General features: G+C 41.3%; 3 protein-coding genes across 3 annotated transcripts in view; 2 read left to right on the forward strand and 1 right to left on the reverse strand.

The window, feature by feature from the left end:
- The window catches only part of LOC147336918 (protein NLRC3-like), a 1,139,417-nt gene that overhangs the window by 727,409 nt on the left and 384,626 nt on the right, over nt 1–27,382 (reverse strand). The gene's annotated exons all lie outside the window — the stretch shown is intronic.
- The window catches only part of LOC147336935 (NACHT, LRR and PYD domains-containing protein 12-like), a 98,464-nt gene continuing 75,259 nt past the window's right edge, over nt 4,178–27,382 (forward strand). The window contains exon 1 of the mRNA XM_086285699.1: nt 4,178–4,313. The gene's annotated coding sequence lies outside the window, so the exon portion shown is untranslated. The remainder of the gene's footprint in view (nt 4,314–27,382) is intronic.
- Nucleotides 4,186–15,264, forward strand: LOC147336936 (protein NLRC3-like). The gene is made up of 5 exons (XM_086285698.1): nt 4,186–4,313; nt 8,986–9,115; nt 10,465–10,543; nt 12,834–13,038; nt 13,190–15,264. Exons 2-5 carry the CDS (start codon nt 8,997–8,999, stop codon nt 14,989–14,991), a joined length of 2,205 nt encoding a protein of 734 aa, XP_086141824.1. The 5' UTR covers nt 4,186–4,313; nt 8,986–8,996; the 3' UTR covers nt 14,992–15,264.

Raw genomic sequence — 27,382 nt, forward strand, 5'->3', positions numbered from 1 at the left:
TTGTATTGTTCTTTTTTTTTTCTCCCCTTTGGTTTTCTTTCTTTCTCTCCCCCTCTTTCTTTCATTCTTTCCCCCTGTCCTATCCCACAGTCATGTCTGTCCCGTTTGCAACTGAAAATAAAATAAATTCATAATTATAATAAAGGTCAATCAAATGGACCAATATGATGATCCACTTAAAATAAATCCTCTTGGCATCTTTCTTGGCCTCAAGACAACAATTCTGATGGCTATAGATCCAAACGGGACACAAAAAAAAAAAAAAAAAAAAAAAAAAATTGAAAAAAATTGTATTGTTCGATACATATGCGTACCGAACCGAAAGCACTGTATCGAACGGTTCAATATCGATACGAATATCGTTGCACCCCTAATATATATATATATATATATATATATATATATATCGCTCTATCGCGATAGCGCATGTTGATGATGTCATCAAGCTGTGCCTTTTTTGGTCTAAAGCATCGCAGCGGCTACGCTGGTCGTGTCCAAATTCATGGGCTGCATCCTCCTGAGGACCCGGCCTTCGCGGTCTACGTGGGCCGGGTCCTCAGAAGGTCGAGTAGGCCGGAAGTAAACGGCCGTGAAATTGGACGGTCTAGCCTTCAGATTAGCGTCACCGCTGTCTCGGTGGAGTTTAATAAACTCCTTGCTATCTAAAATATAACAGGACACTGGCGTAAATTCTCGACTGTCTCATACTTCTGTTTAATCAGTTTTCTGTTTCACGTTTAGTCAGCTGTGTAAAAACCAAGGAGGAACCCACCCGGGGGATTAATAAAGTTTTATTTTATCTAATCTAACAAAAAACTGTAACAAAAAATAATTTCCCCCAGGGATCAATAAAGTATTCTGATTCTGATTCTGATTCTGATTCTAATCTAATAACTTTAATCTTAGCCAAACCGATTTACTCACGAAGAAACAAAACACTGAAAAAAAGCCCAACAATAAAATTTTTAGGTTGTCTAAGTGACTTATACATTACGTTTAAATCGAGCAGCGATAGTCCGCGGTGATCTGAAAATGATGTGCCGGGAGTTGTGCCGTTCTCGGCCGCATCAGTAACCCTCGAGCTCCCGGCTAGCTGGGTAGCAGACGTCTCCGAAAACGTCGAAGCACTTTTGCAAATATGCGATAACTTGATAAACCGAGCAGATATTTGATGTTTACACAGCTACTTTCTCGCATGAAAATATGTTAAAAGTTTATTTTGTGACACAGAAAGATTAGTATGAGTAATTTTAAAACTTAGTAGCGGCCGCCATTGTTGGAAACTGGAGTTTGGCTGGGCCGCGCTATGAATTCTGGGATATGGTAGGCCACGAAGGACACACCTGACCCATCCTTCAAATTCGGGGAAAAGGAGGACGCATTTGTCGGCCGCATTCGGAGGAGTCTACGAATTTGGACAGCCTTCGGCGCGTCGCTGTGACGTAATCGGTCTACAAATGCGGCCTCAGGAGGATGCAGCCCATGAATTTGGACACGACCAACCATTATCCTCTTCAAATTATGGCGGGCGACAGTCATAACAAAGAGATAAAGCACTTTTGAAATACGGGGAAAGCCAAAAACTGCACTTCCTCCACTTCCGTAACATTGATTCATTAATGTTGAATTCTCTCGCAGCTGCTCTATTCCCATGTTGTTGCAGTATATTAATCAGAATCAGAATCAGAATACTTTATTGATCCCTGGGGGAAATTATTTTTTGTTACAGTGCTCCATTTTAAACCAACATTAAGACAAGACAGACAGGCAGGCAGGAATGATTTACTGTGTCGTTCAGTGGTGATTTTCGGTAACCTCAGTCTCTCACTGAACGTGCTCCTGTGACTGACCAGCATGTCATGGAGTGGGTCGGAGGTGTTATCCAACATTGTCTTTATCTTGGACAGCATCCGCCTCTCCGACACCACCTTGAGGGAGTCCAGCTCCATCCCCACAACATTGCTGGCCTTACGGATTAGTTTATTAAGTCTGTTGGCATCTGCGACCCTCAGCCTGCTCCCCCAGCATGCAACAGCATAGAGGATCGCACTGGCCACAACAGACTCATAGAAAATCCTCAGCATTTTCTGGCAGATGTTGAAGGACCTCAGTCGCCTCAAAAAATAGAGACGACTCTGGCCCTTCCTGTAAAGTGCTGTGGTGTTTTTAGCCCAGTCCAGTTTATTGTCAATGTGTACTCCAAGGTATTTATAGTCCTCCACAATGTCAACACTGACCCCCTGGATTGAAACAGGGGTCAAGTGTTTCCTGGTCTTCCTGAAGTCCACGATCAGTTCCTTGGTCTTTGCCACGTTGAGCTGCAGATGATTCTGCTCACACCACGTGACAAAGGAGTCGACCACAGCCCGGTACTCTGTCTCATCATCCCTGCTGATGCATCCAACCACCGCAGAGTCATCAGAAAACTTCTGAAGATGGCAGGTCTCTGTGCAGTGGCTGAAGTCTGTGGTGTAGAGGGTGAAGAGGAAGGGGGAGAGGACAGTCCCCTGTGGTGCCCCTGTGTTGCTGATCACCTTGTCAGACACACACTGTGGGAGACGTACATATTGTGGTCTTCCTGTCAGGTAATCAACAATCCAGGACACCAGAGAAGCATCCACCTGCATCGCTGCTAACTTATCACCCAGGAGGGTCGGCCTGATGGTGTTGAAAGCACTGGAAAAGTCAAAAAACATGACCCTCACAGTGCTCACCGGCTGGTCCAGATGGGTGTAGACACGATTGAGCAGGTAGATGATGGCGTCCTCAGTTCCGAGACGAATCATAACTAACCTCGTATTGTGGATGGATGATTTCAGTTGTTCTCCTGACTGAAGTTTGGCCCGTGTACAGCATCCTGCTATGCGATTGCATTTGTCCCTGACCACCAGAATCCCTCACGTTAACTTTTATCGAGTGGAAAAAAAGTTGGCGTTCATCCTCCAGCTTCACTGTGCTAATGTTATGCTAACATAGCTGTGTCGCTAGCAATCACGTAGCACAACATTATATACCAGGTAGTCCAACTTCAGTAACCCTGCAAACGCCACTGCTGTTTAGTTTTCTGTCTTCATTTATGCTGGAAGTGATAGCAGAGCTGTTTGAATTAGTTTCAAAAATCTCTCAGTCAGAACATGCTATGAAATGTTTAGGTGTAAACTAGCGAGCTAACTTCCTGTTAACTTCTAACTCCGTTAAATTTAATAAATTCTGTTTTCATGGATGTTAAACTTAATTGTTACACCTGGTAAAGCAGCAACGCTGATGATTTTATTAAAGATGAAAGAATTTAGACCGTTTTTAACTCTTAGTGTTCGTTTGACTTTGGGACCTGAAGCGGACAGAGTTTTAGACCCAGATTACTCCGCAAAGCTCCTCACCACGGCAGCCGTAATGCTCTGACAATCCATCAAGCAATGCGGCTTCGTAGCTTACCAAAGTTCTACTAAAACATTTTTTAACAGATTTCTGCACGCCCAAATCGGTTCGAGGTCAGTAAGCACAACCAGAATTCATACATAAGACACACTCTTGATTTTTGAGAAAATTAAAGGATTGTAAGTCCTTATAGTGTGGAAAATATGTTATACAGAAGAAAAGAATATATCGCGATATATATTGTTACCGCACATGCTTCAAATTATACCGCGATATGGATTTTAGGCCATATTGCCCAGCCCTAACTCCCAATTTATTTACAACATTTGAAACATACAGTGTAGCTCCGTCAAAACACTCCAAGGCCAAGTGAAAGTGCTGAGAGGGAAAAGATCATGATTAATGATTTATTTAAACTCATAACTGGGTGCAGCAGCTGAGCTTTGACCTGTGAGCTGCAGCTCAAGCTTCTTTTATGGTTCAGTGTTTAATGTGTAAACTGTTTATCACTGCAGAGACGCCTACAGGCTATCTACTGTTCAAAAGTGAATTGTTATATACAGTGTGGCAGCTGACCTTTGACCTGTGAGCTTCAGCCTCTTTGCTGAGTGTTTAATGCTCATCTATTGAAGCCTGCAGACACACCCACACACCATCTGATTCGTTCTCAGGGTTGTTTTCTGTGTGTTGGAGTTGGAGCAGAAACCTGCTGCAGGTTAATTATTGATCAAATTAATATCACAAAAGGTGCAGCAGCTGACCTTTGACCTGTGAGCTTCAGAGTCTTTGCTGGTGTGAAGTGTTTAATGTGACGCAGTCTGCAGACACAGACGACTGCTGACGGAGAAGAAGCAGAGGATTTTCTCTGTTTCTACACAGACCTGGTCCAGACAGCAGAGAGCTGCAGAGTGAAGACGTTCATTGGAAGAAGCTGAGTAAGTTCAACGTCCTCTTTGAATCCTGGATCAGGAAGTGAATATTTGGTGTTTAAATAAGGTTTCTGTCTTTGACTCAGCCTGCTGTCACTTTGTTTCAGAGAGAAAAGGAGATTTTAGATTAACTGGTGTTCCTGCTGCTCCAGCATTAAAGGACAGTATAGGTGACCGCGCTGATGCCTGTTTATAATTTCACCAAAGCTAATAAACTGTTGGCTAAATTTTCTTGTTTTTAGATGTAAACAGAGGTGAGAGGAGGAGATAATAAGGATTAAATATTATGCTGAATAACTAAATTCTGCTAGTCTGTGACGTAACTCCCAGCAGCATCGCCTCATTTCTTTGACCTTTAACATGAGTTAGCTTAGCTAGCAGAGCAGCTATCTCTGCTGTCTGTCATGTGACCGAGTCAAGTGTGTGTAGTAGACTTGTTAGCATAGCTAGCAGGCTGACAGAGGCTAGCAAACTGTGTGAACACTTTGTAAGAGGTGAGCAGTAAAGAGAAGGATAAGGAGCTCCTCCAAATGCTGATAATGCACTTAACCTGAATTTTCTGCTTGTTACATTATATGTGATGTTCAGTCAAAAACAATTACTTAAATTAACATTATTAGTAGTATTATTATTATTCATAACATGGCTCCCTACTGTAGTGGTTTGAACAACTGATCTGTGGTTATTGTGTCCCTGCAAATTCAACAATGCGCCTCAATGCAAAGCATCAAATAAACATTTTTATTATCAAGTCATTCGACCTACTGGTTGAATCACCGTAGCTCTGACAGTGAAGCACACTCATTTTTATTGGTAGTCACCTTGTGAGCAATGTTCCCTCTAAGCTGCGCACGTGCGCAATTCAACCTGCCAACACGGACGATGATGCAGTTCTACACTGCAATCATCGAGTCCATCCTCACCTCCTCCATCACCGTGTGGTACGCTGGAGCCACTATCAGGGACAAACAGAGACTGCAGCGTGTTGTGCGCTCTGCTGAGAAGGTGATTGGCTGCAGACTCCCATCTCTGCAGGACCTGTACACCTCCAGGACACTGCGGCGTGCAGCTCGGATCTCAGCTGACCCTTCTCACCCTGGACACAGTCTGTTTGACCTGCTCCCCTCAGGCAGGAGGCTCCGGTCCATTCGCACCAGAACCTCTCGCCATAAGAACAGTTTTTTTCCCCTCTGCTGTTGGACACATGAACAATAACCGTATGACTGTCCCCGCCACAAACACATGACCCTACGCTGTGTCACTGCATCATTCCATGTTTGGCACTGATCACCACCTGCACTCATGTATATATCTTTCTACGCAGCACTCTTAATTCTTATTCTCATGTATATCTCATGCACATATCTTTCTACGTAGCACTTTTAATTCTTATTCCTACTTTTATTTTTTTCATGTCTATTTAAGCGCAATTTATGACAGTTTGTTTGCACTGAAGCACCGCAGCAATTTCCTAATGTTGTAAACCTGCTCAACATTTGGCAATAAACCCCTTTCTGATTCTGATTCTGATTCTGAATTGCGCACTGTTGGCACGGTCTCTGCGCAGAGAAAATCTGTGTTGCGCACACAAAAAGAATTCTAACCTGAATTGAAATTAAAGTAAACCAATCAAAACATGGCATTTAGTTGTTAAGAAACGGAGTGACGGCGTGTTTGAGATGTGAGAGATTTGAGGCGTTTAGAGCAAATCTTGTGTAGTTAGTGTGTAGTTAGTGTGTAGTTAGTGTGTAGTGTAGTCAATAGTGTTGTTGTGTGTGTCAGAACAATGAGGCGACTGCTGAGTGTTACAGGTGTTACAGCAGTGACACATCTGCTGCTGTCAGGCCTGCAGGTATTAGGCTGTTGTTCTCCTTCATCTCATAGAGGACAGAAATTATTTTTTGGAGCGGCACAAATAATTTGTGTGGCATCAGATTTGATGCAGAACAGCTGATTGTTCTGTAAATAGTTTGAAATGTTTATTTTAAAAAAACACCTTGGCTGCATTTTTAGGTAAACAGCTGCAAAAAACTTTGTTTGCATAACTCAGTTACTTTTTTGAAGAAGTAACTATATAATTAACTGCCCAACTGTCAGGGGTTTTGACATTTATTTTCACAAGTAAGAGAAAATAAGACACTTGCAGACCAAATCAGAGAGTTTTAAGACATGCGCATGGGTGTGTGCCTCTCAGCAAAATCACACACACAGAATGCATGTCTTGTTCCTTTATTTATAGGGTAAGAAACTGATTACATAGTACTTCCTCTTTTCAGTTACAGGAGGAGAGTTCAGGCATTATCTCAACCTGTCTGACCTTTCAGACTGGGGTAAAGAATACAGAAGTTTATCATGCTTATCTGACATCACAGATACTAAAAAAGAATACATTGCGTTTGTGTTAACAAATAGACTCAGTTACGTGAAAATATATGAACACTAGAAAATAAAACACACTTGATTATATTGTATTTGAATATAAAGCACATTTGATTATACTTGATCATATTGCATAATAAAAATCCTCTATCACCAACATTGGTCATTATTTACTGTATGTTGCAGACAGAGTTACAGACTCTCTCCCAGACCACAGACTCATAATACAAGTCAGAGCTTTATAAAAAAAAAAAGAAAGTTGTGTTTTCAAAATTGGAGTTCAAGTTTTTTTTTTCCTTCCAATAGTGTTAACATGCTGCAGGTCATGAACAAGATTTTTTTAAATTTTCATTGTAAGTGGGCTAAAGCAGTTAATTAAAAGTAGTCCATCAACTGAAAGGTTTAAAATGTTCACACGTGTTGGACTGACTGAAGCTTCCAGTCACAGTGACTCAGTGTGTGTCAGTGAATGCATCGTGTGTGCTTCAGGCTCCACCTAGTGGACTGATAGCAGAGCAGCTGATGAATTTGAAGAGTGTGGCCTTTTTGCACACAGCCTGTAAATGTCAACAACAAAAGGAGTGTGTAAAACATGTATATTGTAGTGATGCAGTGTACTGTGTATATTTATACTGGCAGTATGGAACATGATTATTTGGAAATGCCTAAAATGGAAATGATCATATACTGTGAGGTGAGGTGTGGACAGTGGTTGTGCTTTTGTAACATTGAGGCAAGGACAGTGATTAGTGTTTAGGGGACACATCATTGGTTTTTATTAAAAAGAAACAGTTTCTCCACTGTGGCAGGTCGTAGGCGATTTTTTTTTTCTAAACTGTCTCTAACTCTCACTAACCGCAACTCTCCATCAAACGCCCACATTTTGTCTGAGGGGTTTATATCGCTGTCATAGCTCGCGGCAAAGTTCGAACCGCTTCCTGAAGCAGTCACGTGGTACAGCCGGGCAGCGAGGCTTCGGACGTCATCATTTTCAGCTCCTCCCATAAATGAAGCAAGCCTCGATACGCGCGTCGCGGAAACGCCCCCTCCATTACGCGACACACGCTTCGAAGCCTCGATACAGAACGTCACATCACTAGTTAAAGCTGAGTAAACACTGACCCCAGACCAGCACCGTGATAAAGTTGAGCTGCTGCTGCTGAACTTGAACAGGTAACAAAGTGATGAGCAGTCAGGCTGCAGGTTTCTACCTGTTCATGTTTCTACAGTAGAATCACTTTGAAGTGTCTTTGTGCTGTTTCATCTTTGATTTGTGTTCATAAACACTCAGAGAAACATCACGTGACCTCATCAGGATCTGTGTTGGTGTGTGGGGCTGTACCTCAGCTTTATGTTGTTACATGCTCATTTGTTCATTTTAACATCAAAGTAATGTTATGAGGAGTAATGAAGTAACGTACTCCATTACTTTTAATTAAAGTGTTCTGTGTAATATGTGTAATAATGACTGTTTTGAGTAATGACCAACACTGATCACAACAAAGAGGAAATGCCTCCAACATGCACAAACATTTGAGCCACAACATGCAGTTAATGTGCACAAATGTCTTTGATATGCTGCTCAGTGATGGTGGTGACTGTCAGAGCAGAGCTACTGAGAATCAATAAGTAATATCAATGATGGGATCAGAATCACTAAATTCTTCTCATCCCTGTCAGTATCATACATGTGCTGTATAATGTGATAAATGTAGAGGTGCTGGCTGTTCTCTCACTCTGCTGTTTAGCTGTAAAGGACGCCTCCCTGCCTTTGTCTCATTCATGACCTTTAATAGTCTCTTCTAACATGCAGAGATCTGTATGATCTGTTTCATAGAGTCTAACCAGCCTGTACAGGTAACAACAACAGTCACTGCATCACTGACACACAAACGTCATCTCTGTCAATAACAACATTCATACATGGAATAAAAACACATCAGTGGATCATTGCTGGAGCTGATGTTTGTGCTCCTGGTGCAAAGGCTCTCAGTTTCCTCCTTGAAATAACATCAGTGGTGGGTCAGCGACATGCTTTCTTTCCCTCTCAGGTTTAAATATCTGGGACTCTCCACCGTTTGGTTTTAGAGCTGAAGAAGCTTCTCAGATGAAACGTCTTCCAGAAACTTAAAGACGTCTGTTTTCTCTCCAAGCTCCTTAGATCACATGACCTGGATGACTGAACCTACAGACATATTGACCTGGTTTCATGGTCACATGACGGGTCAGAGGTCAGCGACTGTAACTCAGTTCCTCCTGTTAATGTGAACTCACTGAGTGTTTGTGGTTTACCTCTCAGACTGACTGAAGATGATGATGGAGGAAGAGGAGGACAGAGCAGAGTCTGCAGGGTCCAGCTGTCCGTCTGTGAGGAGTGACGGGTCCAAACATCAACCTCCAGCCTTCAGTGGTGAACCTGGAGCAACGAGGTCAGAGAGCTGAACTCACTGAGTAACAGAAATAATTCTGCACTGACATTATAATCAGTGTTGACTCTGGTTGATTGTCTGACTGTGTTTGTGAGCTGAGAGGAAATGAAAATGAGTTTGTAACAAAAATCAGTTTTGTCCAGTTTTCCTGTAAAAAGCTGAACTCTAATCTAAGAGGATGTTACTGACAGGAAACAGCTGCATTATCTGCAGTCTGTGTGATCACAGCTGCTTCAATCATGTTTGTGTCTGCAGAGGTCAGAGGTCACAGTCTGCAGGCTCCAGCTGTCCGTCTGTGAGGAGTGACTGGTCCAAAGGTCAACCTCCACTCTTCAGTGGTGAACCTGGAGCAACGAGGTCAGAGAGCTGTGATGACTCCTTTACATGTTTGTGTTTCCTGGATAAATATGACCTGAAACATCCTCAGATTGTTACAAAGATTCATTAAAAAGAAAACAATGAAAGAGAAAAGATCCAAATGTTCGACTTGGTCATTTGCTGTTTGAGGACAGTGATGCTCATATCTGTGGGGAAAGTGTGACCTGAGTGGGTTCATGTTTGTCTTTAAAGAACAGAGCTGCTCTGATTCTCTTTGTGTCTGATCTGTTAAACAGTCTGAGAGGTCACACAGAGACCCAGCAGCTAAAGCCTGGATCATACTGGCTGCTGTTACTCCATCAGGACAACACTGAACCACAGTGGTGTGGATGTAGTGGATAAATCCCACCATACTGATGCTCAGAGTTAACCACAGGGAACAAAACCAGATGTTACCTTCAGATTGTGACCTTTGGAGTGGACGATGCAGATTTCAATAGAGAATAAATGTTGTTGTTTTTCAGCTGTGAAGAAAGAATCTAATTTTCTGAACTTAAGAATTTATGATGCTGGAAACAACATGGAGACTATAACACAACATTTCCACTGTGTTCATAGAATGAATGTAAAACTGTCAGACATTCATTAAATATGCAAAATGTCTACAGAAGCATCAGAGGGTCAGACGTGAAGCACTCAGTGATTTTGATCAAATGACTCATCAGTTATTGATCTGTACTACACTGATCTACCACGTTAGTAAAGCTGGTGTTCTGGTGGTGGAGGGAGACTCGGATCATGTTCTGGTTTTGGAGCAGTGATCTGCTGATGGTTCAGTTTGATGAGCTTCTTCAAAATCATCCCTGACATCACCACTGAAAGGACGTCCATGAAAACAGACTGAAAATTACTGATATGTTCACAATCTGAGAGTTTAAAACTTGACAGACTTGATTCAGATGAAGTTATTTGAGCAGAAACTCCTGGATCTTTATCCTGTGTTGATCTAATCCTTCATGGTTCCTCCACAGAGTGGAGCAGCAGAGCTCAGAGGTTCCCAGTGGTCAGTCTGCCCAGCAGCATCAAACACAGCTGGACTCCATATTTATGGTCTGTACATGTACAACAACTACTTTAATATTAATAATAATGCATTTATTTATAGGTCCCTTTCAGAACACCAAGGACTCTGTGGACTAAATGACCAAAAGAAACAAACTTTGAAATCAGACGGTGCAAATGTGATCACAGGGAAACGTTTTAAACATCGAGGCTTTAAACAGAAACCAACGTGAAACAGTTTGTAGTCGAGATCAGTGGGAATGAAGCTGAATAACTGTTTCTTCAATAACTTTGAGCAATAAATGACAAATATGATGGAAATTAGCAGCATTAGCACTTACTAATGATGTGAGCTGACACTCGGCTGTATTGAGACGACCACATTAGGTGGTCCTCAACTGTAATGGAAACCAGTGGATCCAGTCCAGTCGTGGCGACCTGTGGTGAGTCGATCTGAGCAGCTACTAATGGAAACAGGGCCATAGATGTGTTTGTGCTTAATAACAGTGAATCACATGAGTTTTACATTACAGTTAAAATCTCATGTTGTTTGTTAAAGTGTGCAGTTCAGGGTGTGTTACTAAAACACTTTCCAAAGACCCAGCCCCCATAAAAAGCAGCCAATCAGCTTCTAAGAGTTACACACCCACACATATCTATCAGGTTAACTCTGGTCTAACACACTTGGATTTAGCTTGAAGAGTGTTTCTGTACGAGGACTGAAAATGATTTAATAAGCAGCCAATGTCCAAAGAACAACTTTGACACACCTTCATAAACCTGCAGAGCAAAGAAAAACTAGCTGAAAGTCTGGCTGCTCTTATGAAAAGTACAGAGAAATTATGGGTCGCTCAACACTTGTGCACAATATAAGAGTTTAAATAAATCTAAAGAATAACTCAAAGTCCTACAATTATACTGAGAAAATCATCTACAGCTAACTATCCAAGTGGATTTGTTTAAGACAGCTCCATCTGCTGGTGGCCCTCTGCAGGTGCATGAAAGGGGCGTGTTTATAGTGAAAGTAGTAGAGAAAGTAAACCCCACGGGAAGGAGGACTCCTCTCTCCTCTCAAGTTGGTGACAGCAGCAGTGGAAGTTCACGTGTAAACCAGAGCAGCAAATCAGGTCCAAATGTGTTGTTCACAGTGAGTGGGATCATCATTGGCTGCTATGTTAACCTCCTGCAGCAGGATGTCTTTGGTCAGAGAATGGATAGATCACTAAGTCATTGTTGAGTTTAGGGAGACAGTAGACAGTTGGAGGAGGTTCAGCCAGTTGACACACAGTAGATAAAATAACTGAAGGCAGGAGCAGACACCTGTATGACTTTCCACCTCTCACATAGATTATTGTCCCTGGGCAGCGCCACAGGGCTGGTAGATGTAAACAAAGCTGGAGGAGAGGATTTATTCATCTGAGAAAAGTCACAGAGTTGTGTCTTGATGCTCAATCATCCAGGTACGTAAATCCCAAAAAGCTTGATTCTGTTCATCTGGATGTTTTCAGTGGGAGAAACGTTTCATCATCATCAGGTGACTTCTTCAGTCTCAGCTGACTGCAGGTTTCAATCTCATAAACAGGACATTTGTATGACTGAAACCAGCCCACTGAAGGAACAATGGGCTGGGAGGTCAGTTCATTGATCATTGGTACGCATATTGTCAGGACCATTGATCAATGGTTGTTGATCAATGGTCATGAGTCCAGTTCACAGAGAGCTGGGGAATGGCTGCAATCACAGCATGTAAGATGGTGACAGTTGTACCCTTAGGCCCCTCCTCCATTCAGAGATGGTCTTTCCTTTTCACATAAATGGCCTCCTTGACTCCGCCCTCAAACCAGCGTTCACATTTACTCAGGACCTTCTTGATGTGAAGTTCTTCTGCTTCGCTGGCTGCTGTGTCTGTGGGGATGGTGTTTGTTCTGTGTTGTAGTGTCCTGATGGCGCCCAGTTTGTGCCCCAGTGGATGATGAGAGTCAAACCTTAAATACTGATCTGTATGCGTAAACAGAGTGAACCTTTAAGACCAGTTGTCTGTACGATCAACTCAGTCACCTGAAACATCTCCAAGTTTCTGGCTTTGATCATCAACCTGTTGGTAGTTCAGCTCTGAACACCAGTGAAATGTTTCTCCCACTGAAATCGCTGCATTCATATGAACAGCATCAACGTTTTGGGATCGTGGAGTTGTGGACAAAGTCTCAGTTAATCAGATAAAGTCAAACCTATAATTGGTAAAGAGTTCGTGGATGATATGCCCCTTGATGGTAAAGAAGTGGATGTTGTGTGGACTAAAGTTCAGAGTGGTGGGTCATTCATAAATATTCTGTTCCAGCTGCTGGAGGACAACATCATCACTTTTGTGAAGAACGAGCTGAAGAAGATCCAGAAGGCTCTGAATCCAAATAAGCCCCAGTGCTTGGAGTTTCAGAGGGAGGATGATGAGCAGAGGAGAAACAGCAGAGAGGCATTTGTGAAGATCACAGTGGACTTCCTGAGGAGAATGAAGCAGGAGGAGCTGGCTGACCGTCTGCAGAGACGTAAGAGGATTTATCTAAAGATTTAAGCTGCTGGATAAATGAGAGACTTGTGACACCAGTGTGTTCAGTCATTTCTCAGTGGGTCAGAAATTGTCATCAGCATTTTGTAAAATATGATTGTTAAAGTTGTATTTTTATTATTATTATTCAGAACTTCCAGCTGCTGTTTGTCATCGTAACCTTAAGTCTAAGCTGAAGAAGAAGTTCCAGTGTGTGTTTGAGGGCATCGCTAAAGCAGGAAACCCAACCCTCCTGAATCAGATCTACACAGAGCTCTACATCACAGAGGGAGGGACTGCAGAGGTCAATGATGAACATGAGGTCAGACAGATTGAAACAGCATCCAGGAAACCAGACAGACCAGAAACAACCATCAGACAAGAAGACATCTTTAAAGCCTCACCTGGAAGAGTTGAACCAATCAGAACAGTGCTGACAAAGGGAGTGGCTGGCATTGGGAAAACAGTCTTAACACAGAAATACAGCCTGGACTGGGCTGAAGACAAAGCCAACCAGGACATCCAGTTCATATTTCCATTCACTTTCAGAGAGCTGAATGTGCTGAAAGAGGAAAAGTTCAGCTTGGTGGGACTTGTTCATCACTTCTTTACTGAAACCAAAGAAGCAGGAATCTGCAGCTTTGAAGACTTCCAGGTTGTGTTCATCTTTGATGGTCTGGATGAGTGTCGACTTCCTCTGGACTTCCACAAAACTACAATCCTAACTGACCCTAGAAAGTCCACCTCAGTGGATGTGCTGCTGATAAACCTCATCAGGGGGAAACTGCTTCCCTCTGCTCGCCTCTGGATAACCACACGACCTGCAGCAGCCAATCAGATCCCTCCTGACTGTGTTGGCATGGTGACAGAGGTCAGAGGGTTCACTGACCCACAGAAGGAGGAGTACTTCAGGAAGAGATTCAGAGATGAGGAGCAGGCCAGCAGGATCATCTCCCACATCAAGACATCACGAAGCCTCCACATCATGTGTCACATCCCAGTCTTCTGCTGGATCACTGCTACAGTTCTGGAGGATGTGCTGGAAACCAGAGAGGGAGGACAGCTGCCCAAGACCCTGACTGAGATGTACATCCACTTCCTGGTGGTTCAGGCCAAAGTGAAGAAGGTCAAGTATGATGGAGGAGCTGAGACAGATCCACACTGGAGTCCAGAGAGCAGGAAGATGATGGCGTCTCTGGGAAAACTGGCTTTTGATCAGCTGCAGAAAGGAAACCTGATCTTCTATGAATCAGACCTGACAGAGTGTGGCATCGATATCAGAGCAGCCTCAGTGTACTCAGGAGTGTTCACACAGATCTTTAAAGAGGAGAGAGGACTGTACCAGAACAAGGTGTTCTGCTTCATCCATCTGAGTGTTCAGGAGTTTCTGGCTGCTCTTCATGTCCATCTGACCTTCATCAACTCTGGACTCAATCTGCTGGAACAACAACAAACAACATCCAAGAAGTCTGAAACAGGAGAATCTGCAAAGAAACACTTCTACCAGAGTGCTGTGAACAAGGCCTTACAGAGTCCAAATGGACACCTGGACTTGTTCCTCCGCTTCCTCCTGGGTCTTTCATTGCAGACCAATCAGACTCTCTTACGAGCCCTGATGACACAAACAGGAAGTAACTCACAGACCAATCAGGAAACAGTCCAGTACATCAAGGAGAAGCTCAGTGAGAATCTGTCTGCAGAGAAAAGCATCAATCTGATCCACTGTCTGAATGAACTGAATGATCGTTCTCTAGTGGAGGAGATCCAACAATACAGGACTTCAGGAAGTGTCTCCACAGGTAAACTGTCTCCTGCTCAGTGCTCAGCTCTGACCTTCATGTTACTGTCATCAGAAGAAGATCTGGATGAGTTTGACTTCAAGAAATACTCTGCTTCAGAGGAGGCTCTTCTGAGAATGCTGCCAGTGGTCAAAGCCTCCAACAAAGCTCTGTGAGTAAACATGTTGTCATCGCTTCATTGTTAAAATCATGGGAAATAAATCAGAAATGCTGAGTTCAAAGAGCACTGTAACATTTTTTTAAAATAGTAAATTAAATGATCATCAGTCACTCAGTAAATATATGGTAGTTTTAATGTTTCACTCCAGCATTTCTAAAACACACTTTGTTCTGTAACTCTTATCAAAGGACAATCCAGACCCAGCCTATAAGAACATGAGCTCTGATGCTTCAGCCCCTCTGACAGGTTTATTATCCTCAGCTTGTTCATTTGTCTCCAACTCCAGGAGTTTGGTTGTTTTATTCTAAAGCACAAACGTCACCTGCCAGACTTCACCTACATCTTTTTCTGATGTTCATAATTTAAGTTCAAGTTTGTATCTCACTTTCAGTGCACACCCTCCCTTTTTAAATATAAATCTCTGCTGTGCTGTCATGTTTTCATCCTGTATGGAGGGAGAAACTCGGTCTTCATTACTGAAATTGCCTCTAAGGTCGTGTTTCTTGTCAGTAACCATATGTAACTGTAAGGCTTCCATAACCAGTGTTCCCACAGAATTACAGTGGGTTCACTCTGGGTCCTCTACAGTTTCTTCCCACTGTCCACAGACATGCAGTTAGGTTACCTGGTGATCTAAACTTCATGCAGGTGTGAGTGAGAGTGGTTGTCTGTCCCTCTGTGGGCTTAGTGGAAGAGACTGGATGGATCTCTGCTTTGTCTTTGATATATGCTGACAGCAAACATTCTCCATGAAGTCTGCATTTCAGCTCATCTCCTTTATACGCACCTTTAACAGGAAGAGTTTTATACAGCTAGTGTTTAAAATCCAGTGTTATTCACAATACACAGGTAATGAGCATGATTATTGAATTACTAAAATTTTCTAAAATAATTGTTTTAGTTAATATTGTATGACAGTGTACACAGAATTATTAGCTCAGTAGGCAGAGTGGTCGCCCCATGATCATAAGGTCAGGGGTCGAATCCACCGAATAGTTACCTTGTGGTACCCCTGAGCAAGGTACCATCAAGGTACCAATCATGTGCACTGGACTGGTAGCACTCATAGTCTCATAGGTTTAAATAAATTTTTTAAAAAAAGGGTTCAACATATAAACAAATTTAATTTGATCACATATATTGTTTGTTTTTTTTGTTGTGGTTTTTTCCCTTTCTCTCTCAGACTGAGCAGCTGTAACGTCTCAGAGGAAGGCTGTGAAAATTTGTTGTCAGTGGTCAGCTCCCAGTCCTGTAGTCTGAGAGAGCTGGACCTGAGTACCGACAGCCTGAAGGCTTCAGCAGTAAAGCTTCTGTCTGCTGCAGTGGAGAGTCCACATGCCAAACTGAATGTTCTGAGGTCAGATCAATTTGTATTATGTTTAGTTCTGTTTGTTTATGTGTTTGATGTTTGTTTTTGTTTATGTCTTTATCCAGTTATCCTTGTTTCATAGCATTTTTATTCATTTCAAAGTTAAACAGAAGTTTTACTAACCTGCTCAGCACAAGACAATAAGCTATTGCACCTTGATTACACTTTAACAACAATCTTTATTCATGTTTTTATCTTCAGACTTAACATCTGTGAACTCTCAGAGGAAAACTGTGAAGCTCTGTCCTCAGTTCTCAGCTCGCAGTCCTCTAGTCTGACAGAGCTGGACCTGAGTATCAGAATGCTACAGGATTCAGGAGTGAAGCTTCTGTCTGCTGGACTACAACGTTTAAACTGTAAACTGAATACTCTGAGGTCAGATCAGAAAACAGTTAGTTTTTAGCATTATTAATTAAAGTTCATACATATGATGTTGTATCTTAGTATGTTTATGTTTCCTTTAAAAAATAGAAAGTCAACATTTAATGTTGTGAAATGTATTAACAAACTCTACATGAGTACTTGTTTTATAGATTGTCTTTTATTTTTCAGACTGAGTGGCTGTAACCTGTCAGAGAGAAGCTGTGAAGCTCTGTGCTCAGTCCTCAGCTCCCAGTCCTCCAGTCTGAGAGAGCTGGACCTGAGTAACTCTGACCTGCAGGATTCAGGAGTGAAGCTTCTGTCCGCTGGACTAAAGAGTTCACAGTATGCAGTGGAAACTCTCAGGTCAGGATTCAAACTTTTCCACAGATGATCATTTGAAATGTGATTTATATTATTGTATAAACAGGTAACTTTTACAGCTGTCAAGTGAACTTTTATTTACATTTGAGTGGATAATTGGACTCTGAATTACTAAAAGTTGTTATAGTCATGTCTCTGTTTATTTAAAAAAATACTTAATGCACTGCCTAATTTAAAGATTTAGGCTCCTTTGGGCCCATAATATATATATTTGATTTCTTTGTGAATGAAATTAGGAGGATATTGGCGACTGCTGATTGGCTCGCTGTTTGTTTTTTATTCACAGTACTTAATTTTAAAGGCTGATTTCTCAAAATGAGATGTTTATCTTTTCTTCTACAACACGTGGAGCCACCAAATCTTCTTGCTTGATTTATTCATTACAGTTTGATTTAAAGAATATTAGACTCGTAACATAATAAATATATTTATTTCACTTCTTCTTGAGAGAAAGAAAGGGATGACTGGGTGAGCTCCAGTGGTTCATCCCAGCAGAGAGAGCGGCACACTGGGCTGCAAATGATCACAGTAGTAATGGCCATAGTTTGATAAAACAGGCAGTCTTACCCTGTAGATAATACAGGGTTCTGGTGCCGATGTGGGGGAGGGGAGTCGCCCGGTACTAACTACATACTACTAACTACCTCATCCAGATGTCTTCCCTACTAAACCTGATAAGAAGTAACTGCAGTAGCCTTATAGGTCAAATCAGTTTCACCTGTTAAAGTTAGCTCCACTATTAATTAGGGGTGGGGGAAAAATCGATACTGTGTAGTATCGTGATATTTTGTTTGCTAATAATGTATCGATACAGGGACAGCAGAAATCGATATTTTGTTACAAACAATTTTTTCTCTGAAGTCAACATGCTCTGGAGTCAGAGCATGTTGACTTCAGAGCATGTTGATCCTTTTTCTGAGCAACAATCCTGACATTCCTTCACTGTCCAAATGTGTTTAACTTTTTTTTTGGCAGCAATAAACATGACAGTTTACTTATTTTAATTTAAGACATGTTTAATTTTAATTAAGTTTGAAACTTTTTTATTTAATGTAAAATTATATATATTTTTAAATTTACTTTCAAATTCTTCAGTTGCTGAAGGGGCTGCATAGTTTTCATAAATTGCATAGTTCAGAATAGCTATAATTGTACCAGATGGTTGCATTCAGTTAAGTTGGACTAGACTGTAATACAAACCGTTCAGTTTGTCAACAATAAAACTGACTGAAATGAGAGAAAGACTGAGTGTGAGACTTTGATATTAGATAAAATGAATATTGATAAAGTTTACCTTTATGTGCAGAATTTAAATATCACAAAATATTTTAAAAAATCGCAATAATATCGTATCGTGCGTTAAGTATTGTGATAATATCGTATCGCGAGTTGTATGGTGATTCCCACCTCTACTATTAATGGTGTCACTTGTTATTTCTGGGATGAGTTTAGTAGCCTGAACAGCTGCTTAAAGGAAAGTAATTAAATAATAAAAATAACCTAAGTCCGGGGGAACCTGCAAGAGCTGTTTGCACAAAGAATAATGCTCAGACTTTGAGGTTTTATCGTTTTACACAAGGTTTAAAAATGAATGTCCACAATTGAATTGCAGAAATTGTTATTGAGCTAATACTGATGTAGTTGTTATCTTTGGTAAGGAGAGGTTGGAGGAAGGATGAGCACAGTCAGGCCTAAAGATGCTCGTAATAATAATAATGGATTGCATTTATATAGCGCTTTTCGAGACCCTCAAAGACCCTTTACAATCCCACTACAGGGAGTGCAGAATTATTAGGCAAGTTGTATTTTTGAGGAATAATTTTATTATTGAACAACAACCATGTTCTCAATGAACCCAAAAAACTCATTAATATCAAAGCTGAATGTTTTTGGAAGTAGTTTTTAGTTTGTTTTTAGTTTTAGCTATTTTAGGGGGATATCTGTGTGTGCAGGTGACTATTACTGTGCAGAATTATTAGGCAACTTAACAAAAAACAAATATATACCCATTTCATTTATTTATTTTTACCAGTGACACCAATATAACATCTCCACATTCACAAATATACATTTCTGACATTCAAAAACAAAACAAAAACAAATCAGCGACCAATATAGCCACCTTTCTTTGCAAGGACACTCAAAAGCCTGCCATCCATGGATTCTGTCAGTGTTTTGATCTGTTCACCATCAACATTGCGTGCAGCAGCAACCACAGCCTCCCAGACACTGTTCAGAGAGGTGTACTGTTTCCCCTCCTTGTAAATCTCACATTTGATGATGGACCACAGGTTCTCAATGGGGTTCAGATCAGGTGAACAAGGAGGCCATGTCATTAGTTTTTCTTCTTTTATACCCTTTCTTGCCAGCCACGCTGTGGAGTACTTGGACGCGTGTGATGGAGCATTGTCCTGCATGAAAATCATGTTTTTCTTGAAGGATGCAGACTTCTTCCTGTACCACTGCTTGAAGAAGGTGTCTTCCAGAAACTGGCAGTAGGACTGGGAGTTGAGCTTGACTCCATCCTCAACCCGAAAAGGCCCCACAAGCTCATCTTTGATGATACCAGCCCAAACCAGTACTCCACCTCCACCTTGCTGGCGTCTGAGTGGGACTGGAGCTCTCTGCCCTTTACCAATCCAGCCACGGGCCCATCCATCTGGCCCATCAAGACTCACTCTCATTTCATCAGTCCATAAAACCTTAGAAAAACCAGTCTTGAGATATTTCTTGGCCCAGTCTTGACGTTTCAGCTTGTGTGTCTTGTTCAGTGGTGGTCGTCTTTCAGCCTTTCTTACCTTGGCCATGTCTCTGAGTATTGCACACCTTGTGCTCTTGGGCACTCCAGTGATGTTGCAGCTCCAAAATATGGCCAAACTGGTGGCAAGTGGCATCTTGGCAGCTGCACGCTTGACTTTTCTCAGTTCATGGGCAGTTATTTTGTGCCTTGGTTTTTCCACACGCTTCTTGCGACCCTGTTGACTATTTTGAATGAAACGCTTGATTGTTCGATGATCACGCTTCAGAAGCTTTGCAATTTTGAGACTGCTGCATCCCTCTGCAAGATATCTCACTATTTTTGACTTTTCTGAGCCTGTCAAGTCCTTCTTTTGACCCATTTTGCCAAAGGAAAGGACGTTGCCTAATAATTATGCACACCTGATATAGGGTGTTGATGTCATTAGACCACACCCCTTCTCATTACAGAGATGCACATCACCTAATATGCTTAATTGGTAGTAGGCTTTCGAGCCTATACAGCTTGGAGTAAGACAACATGCATGAAGAGGATGATGTGGACAAAATACTCATTTGCCTAATAATTCTGCACTCCCTGTATTCATTCACTCTCACATTCACACACTGGTGGAGGTAAGCTACAGTTGTAGTGGTAGGTTAGGTTTTGCCCAAGGACAAAATGACCAAGACAGAGAGAGCTGGCTCATCAGACAGACAAGCTCATCTTGTAACCTACTGGTTCGCTGGTCAGCACACCAGCTGACTAGCGAACCGGCTAACTAGCACACCAGCTAACTAGCACACCGGCTAAATAGCAAATCAGCTAACTAGCAGACCAGCTAACGGCAGCCACAAGCTGAAGGACGATTAAATGTAGTGGAGATATCAGAGATGACACTGGTGTGTCCGATTCACTCTTTAGCACTCTGGTCACTCCGGTGTGTCAGCCAGAACACCACTGAAGGCCAAATGATCCCAGCATGTGGAATAAAGAGCTTAAGGTTTGGTTTGAGACACTTTATTCTTTCACTGATTGATTCTTGCGGCTGTGATCATGTGTGTGGTTTCTTACAAAAAGGAAGTACACAATACAAATACATGACAAATAAGATGAATAGATAAGTTACATATCCAGTTATATGTACGTACATCAGTATAGCTAATATAGCCATATATAAGGACAAAGATCACAGTACTATAATGCAGTAATGTTAAACACAAAGGTGTATATCTACATAAATCTGTCCTATCAGTGATCAGGGTACTGTAGTATACTTCCACTACATAAACTATAGAAACTAAACGACATTAGTGTGACTTTAAGTTACCATCAGTACAGACGAACTGATGGTAGTTGGACAAAATAAAGGCATTGCAATTATTGTGAAGGGCTTCCGGTTAAACTAAGATCAGCTGATTACCTCATAACAAATTGTTTGCTATAGAACGCAGCTCCCACTCTTCATTAATATCATGTACTGTAACTCCCAAGTAACCATGGTTACCCAGCCACGCCCAGTAGTCTCCAGAGAGACCAACAGCTGGTGCACGTTGTAACGCCGTGGCTTTCATAGTCTCTCCTTTTTCTACAGCTCATGTGTTCTTCTTGTGATGGTGCGTCTTGAGGGAGGCTCATACATGCCGTCATTTGTTGATCCTAAGAACGTTCCTCAGACCGACTTCTTCAACAACACTAATCGGCCTGCAGTTTGTAGCTACTCACTTCACTGTGGCGTTTGTTAGCTTGTCTTTCTTTGGTTTTATCCTGACTCCTCCCACAAGCTGATCCTACGTAGTCTGCCCAAGCCTCCCACCTCTGTTTGTTTGGGTGGTTTGTTTGCTGCCATCAACAGCGTGTAATGCATTTAAGTGATACTTCAGACATGAAGTACTGCGACAATAAAAAACTCAACTTTGCTTAAAAATAACTTTAGTTGTATCAACACTGCCCTCTGGAATAATTAGACTTTGGTGACAAACTGATGTGATCTCCATGTTTCCTTTGTTGGACTGTGGGCGAGTGTCAGAACTGAATGTACTGAGTAACATGTGGAGTTTAAATATGTGTCAGTTCCAGTTTTAGAGCTCTAAAGTGCAGCTATCATGTTAGGAATATGTTAGGAATAGACAGGAACACTGAGCACACTGAGGTCAAATCTTTATTTATCCAGTTCATCTGTAGGCTGAGCTCAGTCCATCCATTTAGTGAAATGATGTTTAAAGGTCTCCTTGTTCTGTGAGCGTGCACAGATCCTGAAGCAGAAAGCCTGGGTTAACAGAGAAATGATCATCACTGTGATGATGCTCACCATCTCTGACTGGGATTTGAGGTTTTGTCAAAGCAGCAAAGAAAGCCTGGCTATGTTGGACTGGGTGTGGAAGCAGCTCCCAGTTTGAGTTCAGGAGACAGACACCCTCTCTACTTTGACGATCAGCTTCAAACTTTCCTTTTTGATAAAACTTATAGTTAGAGCTGGATCAGGTGACCCTGAACCATCACTTAGTTATGCTGCTATAGAGATGGATAACAGATGGATTGTTGTTTTGTGTGTCTGCAGTCTGTCAGGCTGTCTGATCACAGAGGAAGGCTGTACTTCTCTGGCCTCAGCTCTGACCTCCAACCCCTCCCATCTGAGAGAGCTGGACCTGAGCTACAATCATCCAGGTCTCTCAGGAATGAAGCTTCTGTCGGCTGGACTGAAGGATCCAGGCTGGAGACTGGACACTCTCAGGTATGGAGAGAATGTCTGATATAGGAGGAAGAGCTGGAATCATTTCCTGTGTCTTTCACTCACTTCCTGTTTGTTTCCTGCAGATGAGACATGAACAATCACACATGCAGGAATATTTTCAGGGACAGACACACTAGTCTAGCTGGATAGTACATGGATATTTATGTAGGGGGTCTTCAAGGAGTCTGTTTGCAGGAACATTAATGATAACTGATAAGTCATGTTGAGAGTTTCATTAAAAGTAGACTTACAGTTAGGTAATATTTGGACAGAGACAACATTTTGTAACTTTAGATACAAGTATCAGCCATGTGTGTGTTTCCCATGCTGTATGTCCACAGTCACAGTGACAGTCAGTGACACTGACAGAAGGATGAAACAAGGCTGTGAATCATTTCAGTCTGTGTGTGTGACAAAGAGGCAGACAGGAGCAGCTAACATTTGGAAATGGAAGCTTACTGGAAACACTACATTCACGGCTGAATTCACAATAGATTTGTTCTCAAGTGCACATTTAGCAGCTAATGCTAATACTGTTTTCCCTTTGCTTTCTACAGCAGCTATTGCTAAGTAGGCCACTTTGCTCCGCTAAGGATTTGTGTGACCATGATGGAGACTCTGATAAGCTAATGCTGCTAAGCTAATGCTGTTTATGGGCCCTGTTAGAATCAATATTTCATTCTCATTCTGTTGTTTGAGAACAATATTAACGTTTCACATCATTATAACACAAGAGAAAAGGGTATTGGCATTAGCTACTAGTGCTTATTCACCTCAAATTACCTTTAGCTGCTAATGGCAGCCTACTTAGCATTAACTCCTCACTAATATAATGCTAATTTACATCAAATTAGCATTAACTGCTCATATTGTTATAAGGAAAGAGAAAACGGTATTAGCATTTGCTGCTAATAATTATTCACCCCTAATTAGAATAAGCCGCTAAAAGCAGCCAACTTAGCATTAATTCCTCACTTTGTTGTTACCCAACGGAAAAGAGTATTAGTATTAGCTACTATCATTTTTAATAAGTAAGAGAAAACAGTATTAGCAGTAGCGCATAATGCTAATTCACGTCAACGTAGTATTAGTTAATAATGGCAGCCTACTTAGCATTAACTGCTCACTAATATAATGCTAATTCGCATCAAATTAGCATTAGCTGCTCAAGTTGTTATAAGGAAAAAGAGAAAACGGTATTAGTATTAGCTGCTAATAATTATTCACCCCTAATTAGAGTTAGCCCCTAATGGCAGTCTACTTAGCATTAACTCCTGACATTGTTATAATACAGGGGAAAAGAGTTACTATTATCGGATAATGCTAATTCTCATCAAATTAGCATTAGTTAATAACGGTAGACTTCATATCATTAGCTGCTGTCATTCTTACAAAGCAAACAGTATGAGCATTAGCTGTTAATCCTTTTTCATCTAAAATTAGAATTAGCCACTAATGGCGTATTGTTAAAAAGTAAGAAAAAACATTGTTAGCATAAGCGGATAATGCTAATTCATCTCAAATTAGTATTAGCTAATAATGGCACCTGCTTAGCATTAGCTGGTCACATTGTTATAAGGCAAGAAAATATGGTATTAGCATTAGCTGCCAATTTCTATTTACCTAAAATTAGCATTAGCCACTAATGGAAGCCTATAGCAAAAACTTCTTAATGCTAAATGAAGTTAATTAATGCTAAGTAGGTTTAACTGAAATTAAAGTAGTGTTAGCATTAGCTGCTGATATTGTTAAAAGGTAAGATAAAACATTGCTAGCAGCAGCGGATAATGCTAACACACATAATAATTAGCATTACCTAATAATGGCAGCCTTCTTAGCATTAGCTGCTCATATTGTTATAATGCAAGGGAAAAGAGTTGGCAAAAACAGTGTTAGCATTAGTGGATAATGCTAATTCACCTAAATTAGCATTAGCTAATAATGGCTACGTACTTAGCATTACCTACTAATATTGATATAAAGCAAGAAAATATGGTATTAGCATTAGCTTCTAATGCTTTCTCATCTAAAATTAGAATTAGCCACTAATGGCATCCTATTTAGCATTAACTCTTCACATCGCAAGGGAAAAATTAGAATTCAATAAAAAAAAAAAAGTGTTCACATTAGCTACTTGTATTGTTAAAAAGTAAGAAAAAACATTGTTAGCATAAGGGGATAATGCTAATTCACCTCAAATTAGTATTAGCTAATAACGGCAACCTACATAGCATTAGCTGGTCACATTGTTATAAAGCAAGAAAATATGGTATTAGCATTATCTGCCAATTCCTATTCACCTAAAATTAGCATTACCTGCTAATGGCAGTCTACTTAGCATTAACTCCTCACTAATGTGATGCTAATTCACATTAAATTAGCTTTAGCATTAGCTGCTAGCATCAGCCTACCTAGCACTAGCTGCTCACATTGTTAAAAGGGAAGAGAATACGATATTAGCATTAGCTGGTAATATTTATTCACCCCTAATTAGAATTAGCCACTAATGGCAGCATACTTAGCGTTAACTCCTCACATCGTTGTAATGCAAATGAGGCTAACTTGCATTAAATTAGACTGCTGTTATTAGCTAATGCTATTTAGCAGTAGCTGCTCACATTGTTATAAAGCAAAGGAAAACGATATGAGCATTAGGTTCTAATGCGTATTTGCCTTAAATTAGACGTAGGTGCTAATGGCAGCCTACTTAGCATTAGCAGCTCAGATGTTATAATGCAAGGGAAAAGAGTGTTAGCATTAGCCGTTCACATTGTTATAAAGTTAAGGGAAATAGTGTTAGCATTAGCTACTCACATTTTTAAAAAAAAGTAAGTGTTAGCATTAGTGCATAATGCTAATTCATGTCAAATTAGCATTAGTTAATAACGGCAGCCTATTTAGCATTAGCAGATAATGTTGACCTTGGCCCACTGGAAAAGTTCAGAACTAAAGATTTAGGAGTGTTTCTCGATAGCTCTTTCTCGTTTGAGAAACAAATGAATTCTGTTATTAAAACCAGCTGTAAGGTTTATATTGTTGATTGTCATTTATGCTTAGAAATATTTACTCATATATGCTTAGAGTTGTATAATCGATTGCATGATGATAGAGGTTTGATCCTTAGTAGTCTGTAAAGACTCTGTGTGCCTTCCAGAGTGCTCTGGCATGCACACACCACTTGGGGCCATGAGAGAGGTCGTACCCTCTCTTACTGATTTATGGTGTAGGACAGGGGTCTCAAACTCAATTTAGCTGGGGGCCGCTGCAGGCAGAGTCTGGGTGAAGCTGGGCCGCATTAGGTTTTCCACAAGAAAGGCATGGTTAAAAAATTCCAATCTTCTCAAATCTCTTTATTTTTATTTTTTAACACAAAATATGAAAAATGAATAAACAAATTAAGAATTAATAAGAAAAAAAATCAATCTGTAATACATAAATAAAATAATAATAAGATATTTTTAGTCAGTGAACTTGTGTGTATCTTTCAGTCTTCTATATCTGCTGTATTTAGATTGAAATGTCTGTATTAACAGTTCTATAACCTTCTTCTGAACATGAATGGAACACTGTAGAAAATGAACTGTTCTTCTGAACATGGCTTCTCTTGCCTACTCCTTGCTGCTAGAGACCTGGCAGCGTTTCCTCTCGCATAGCCGAGCCAGATTTGGCCTGAAGGAGGAAGCAGTTGCGACCCTCAGTATGTCTTGAAGATGATCATCCGTAAGTCTGGACCTGTACTTGGACTTATTGAAGTTCAAAGTGGAGAAGAGCTTTTGGCACAAGTATGTGCTACCAAAAAGGCACATGGTCCGCTTGAACATTCGGGAAAGCCGAGGGAAACTAGGGCTCAAGTCTCTCAAAAATTGTCCAAGCTTGTCTGCTTTTCCACTCACCTCCCTGAACTTTGCTTTGAGTTCAGAGTTGCACTGCAGCTCAATGAGCTCCATTTGAAGCACAGAAGGGGAATCTTGCACATCAAAGGAGAAGGGGTCCGCAAAAATGTGAAAGGTGGCTCTGTGTGTCTTGAAGTCAGCAAATCTGTGATCAAATTCCTCCTGTAGCCTCAAAATGACATCAACATACTCGTCAGCACTGAATGGTGTGCCTGCATCCACGAGTGCCTTGCATGCTGGGAAATGGCAAAGGTTTGTCTGAGAGAGCTGAGCTTTCCAGAGCGCCAGTTTTGTGGAGAATGCTCTCACGTTGTCATAGGCAGCACTGACAAGTTGCCCCTGGCCTTGTAACGTCTTGTTCAGTACATTAAGCTCATGTGTCATATCAACAAGAAAAGCTGAGTCCATGAGCCATTTGGGATCAGTTAGCACAGGAACACTAACTCCATCCTTCTCCATGAAGGCTTCACTTCTGCTCTCAACTCAAAAAGTCTCTTTAATACATTTCCCCTGCTGAGCCAACGTACCTCAGTGAAGTCGAGCACATCCCCATATTCTGACTCCATTTCCTCTAAAAAAGCTCAGAACCTTCGGTGCTTTAAGCCCCTGGATCTGATTTGGTTGATGCATTTCACAACAATAGACATCACATTGTCAAACTTCAGGCATTTGCTGCAAAGGACCTGCTGATGGATGATGCAGTGCAGAGCAATGGCCTCCTCCACGCCTTCCTCTTCCAGTTTGTTTTGTGCCACCAGTCCATGTTTCCTCCCTGTCATTGATGGCGCTCCATCTGTTGTTATTCCAACAAACCTCTTCCATGGCAAACCAACATTCTCAATGGCATCACACAGCTTGTAAATATCTGCTGAGCGGTGGTCTGGCCATGCATTGGAATTACTGTGAGCA

Source organism: Aulonocara sp. 'chitande type north' Nkhata Bay, linkage group LG3 (genome assembly GCF_057382095.1).
Source record: "Aulonocara sp. 'chitande type north' Nkhata Bay isolate Kocher_YH1m ecotype deep benthic linkage group LG3, A_spYH_male_GT1.1, whole genome shotgun sequence".
NCBI classification, from domain to species: Eukaryota; Metazoa; Chordata; class Actinopteri; order Cichliformes; family Cichlidae; genus Aulonocara; species Aulonocara sp. 'chitande type north' Nkhata Bay.

Bases quoted from the DNA above. Each gene is read 5' to 3' on its own strand.
- LOC147336936 (XM_086285698.1), top strand. From the start codon at position 8,997: ATGATGATGGAGGAAGAGGAGGACAGAGCAGAGTCTGCAGGGTCCAGC. The intron at 9,116-10,464 runs GTCAGAGAGCTG...GTTCCTCCACAG, and splicing joins GGTGAACCTGGAGCAACGAG to AGTGGAGCAGCAGAGCTCAG. The intron at 10,544-12,833 runs GTCTGTACATGT...ATTCTGTTCCAG, and splicing joins AGCTGGACTCCATATTTATG to CTGCTGGAGGACAACATCAT.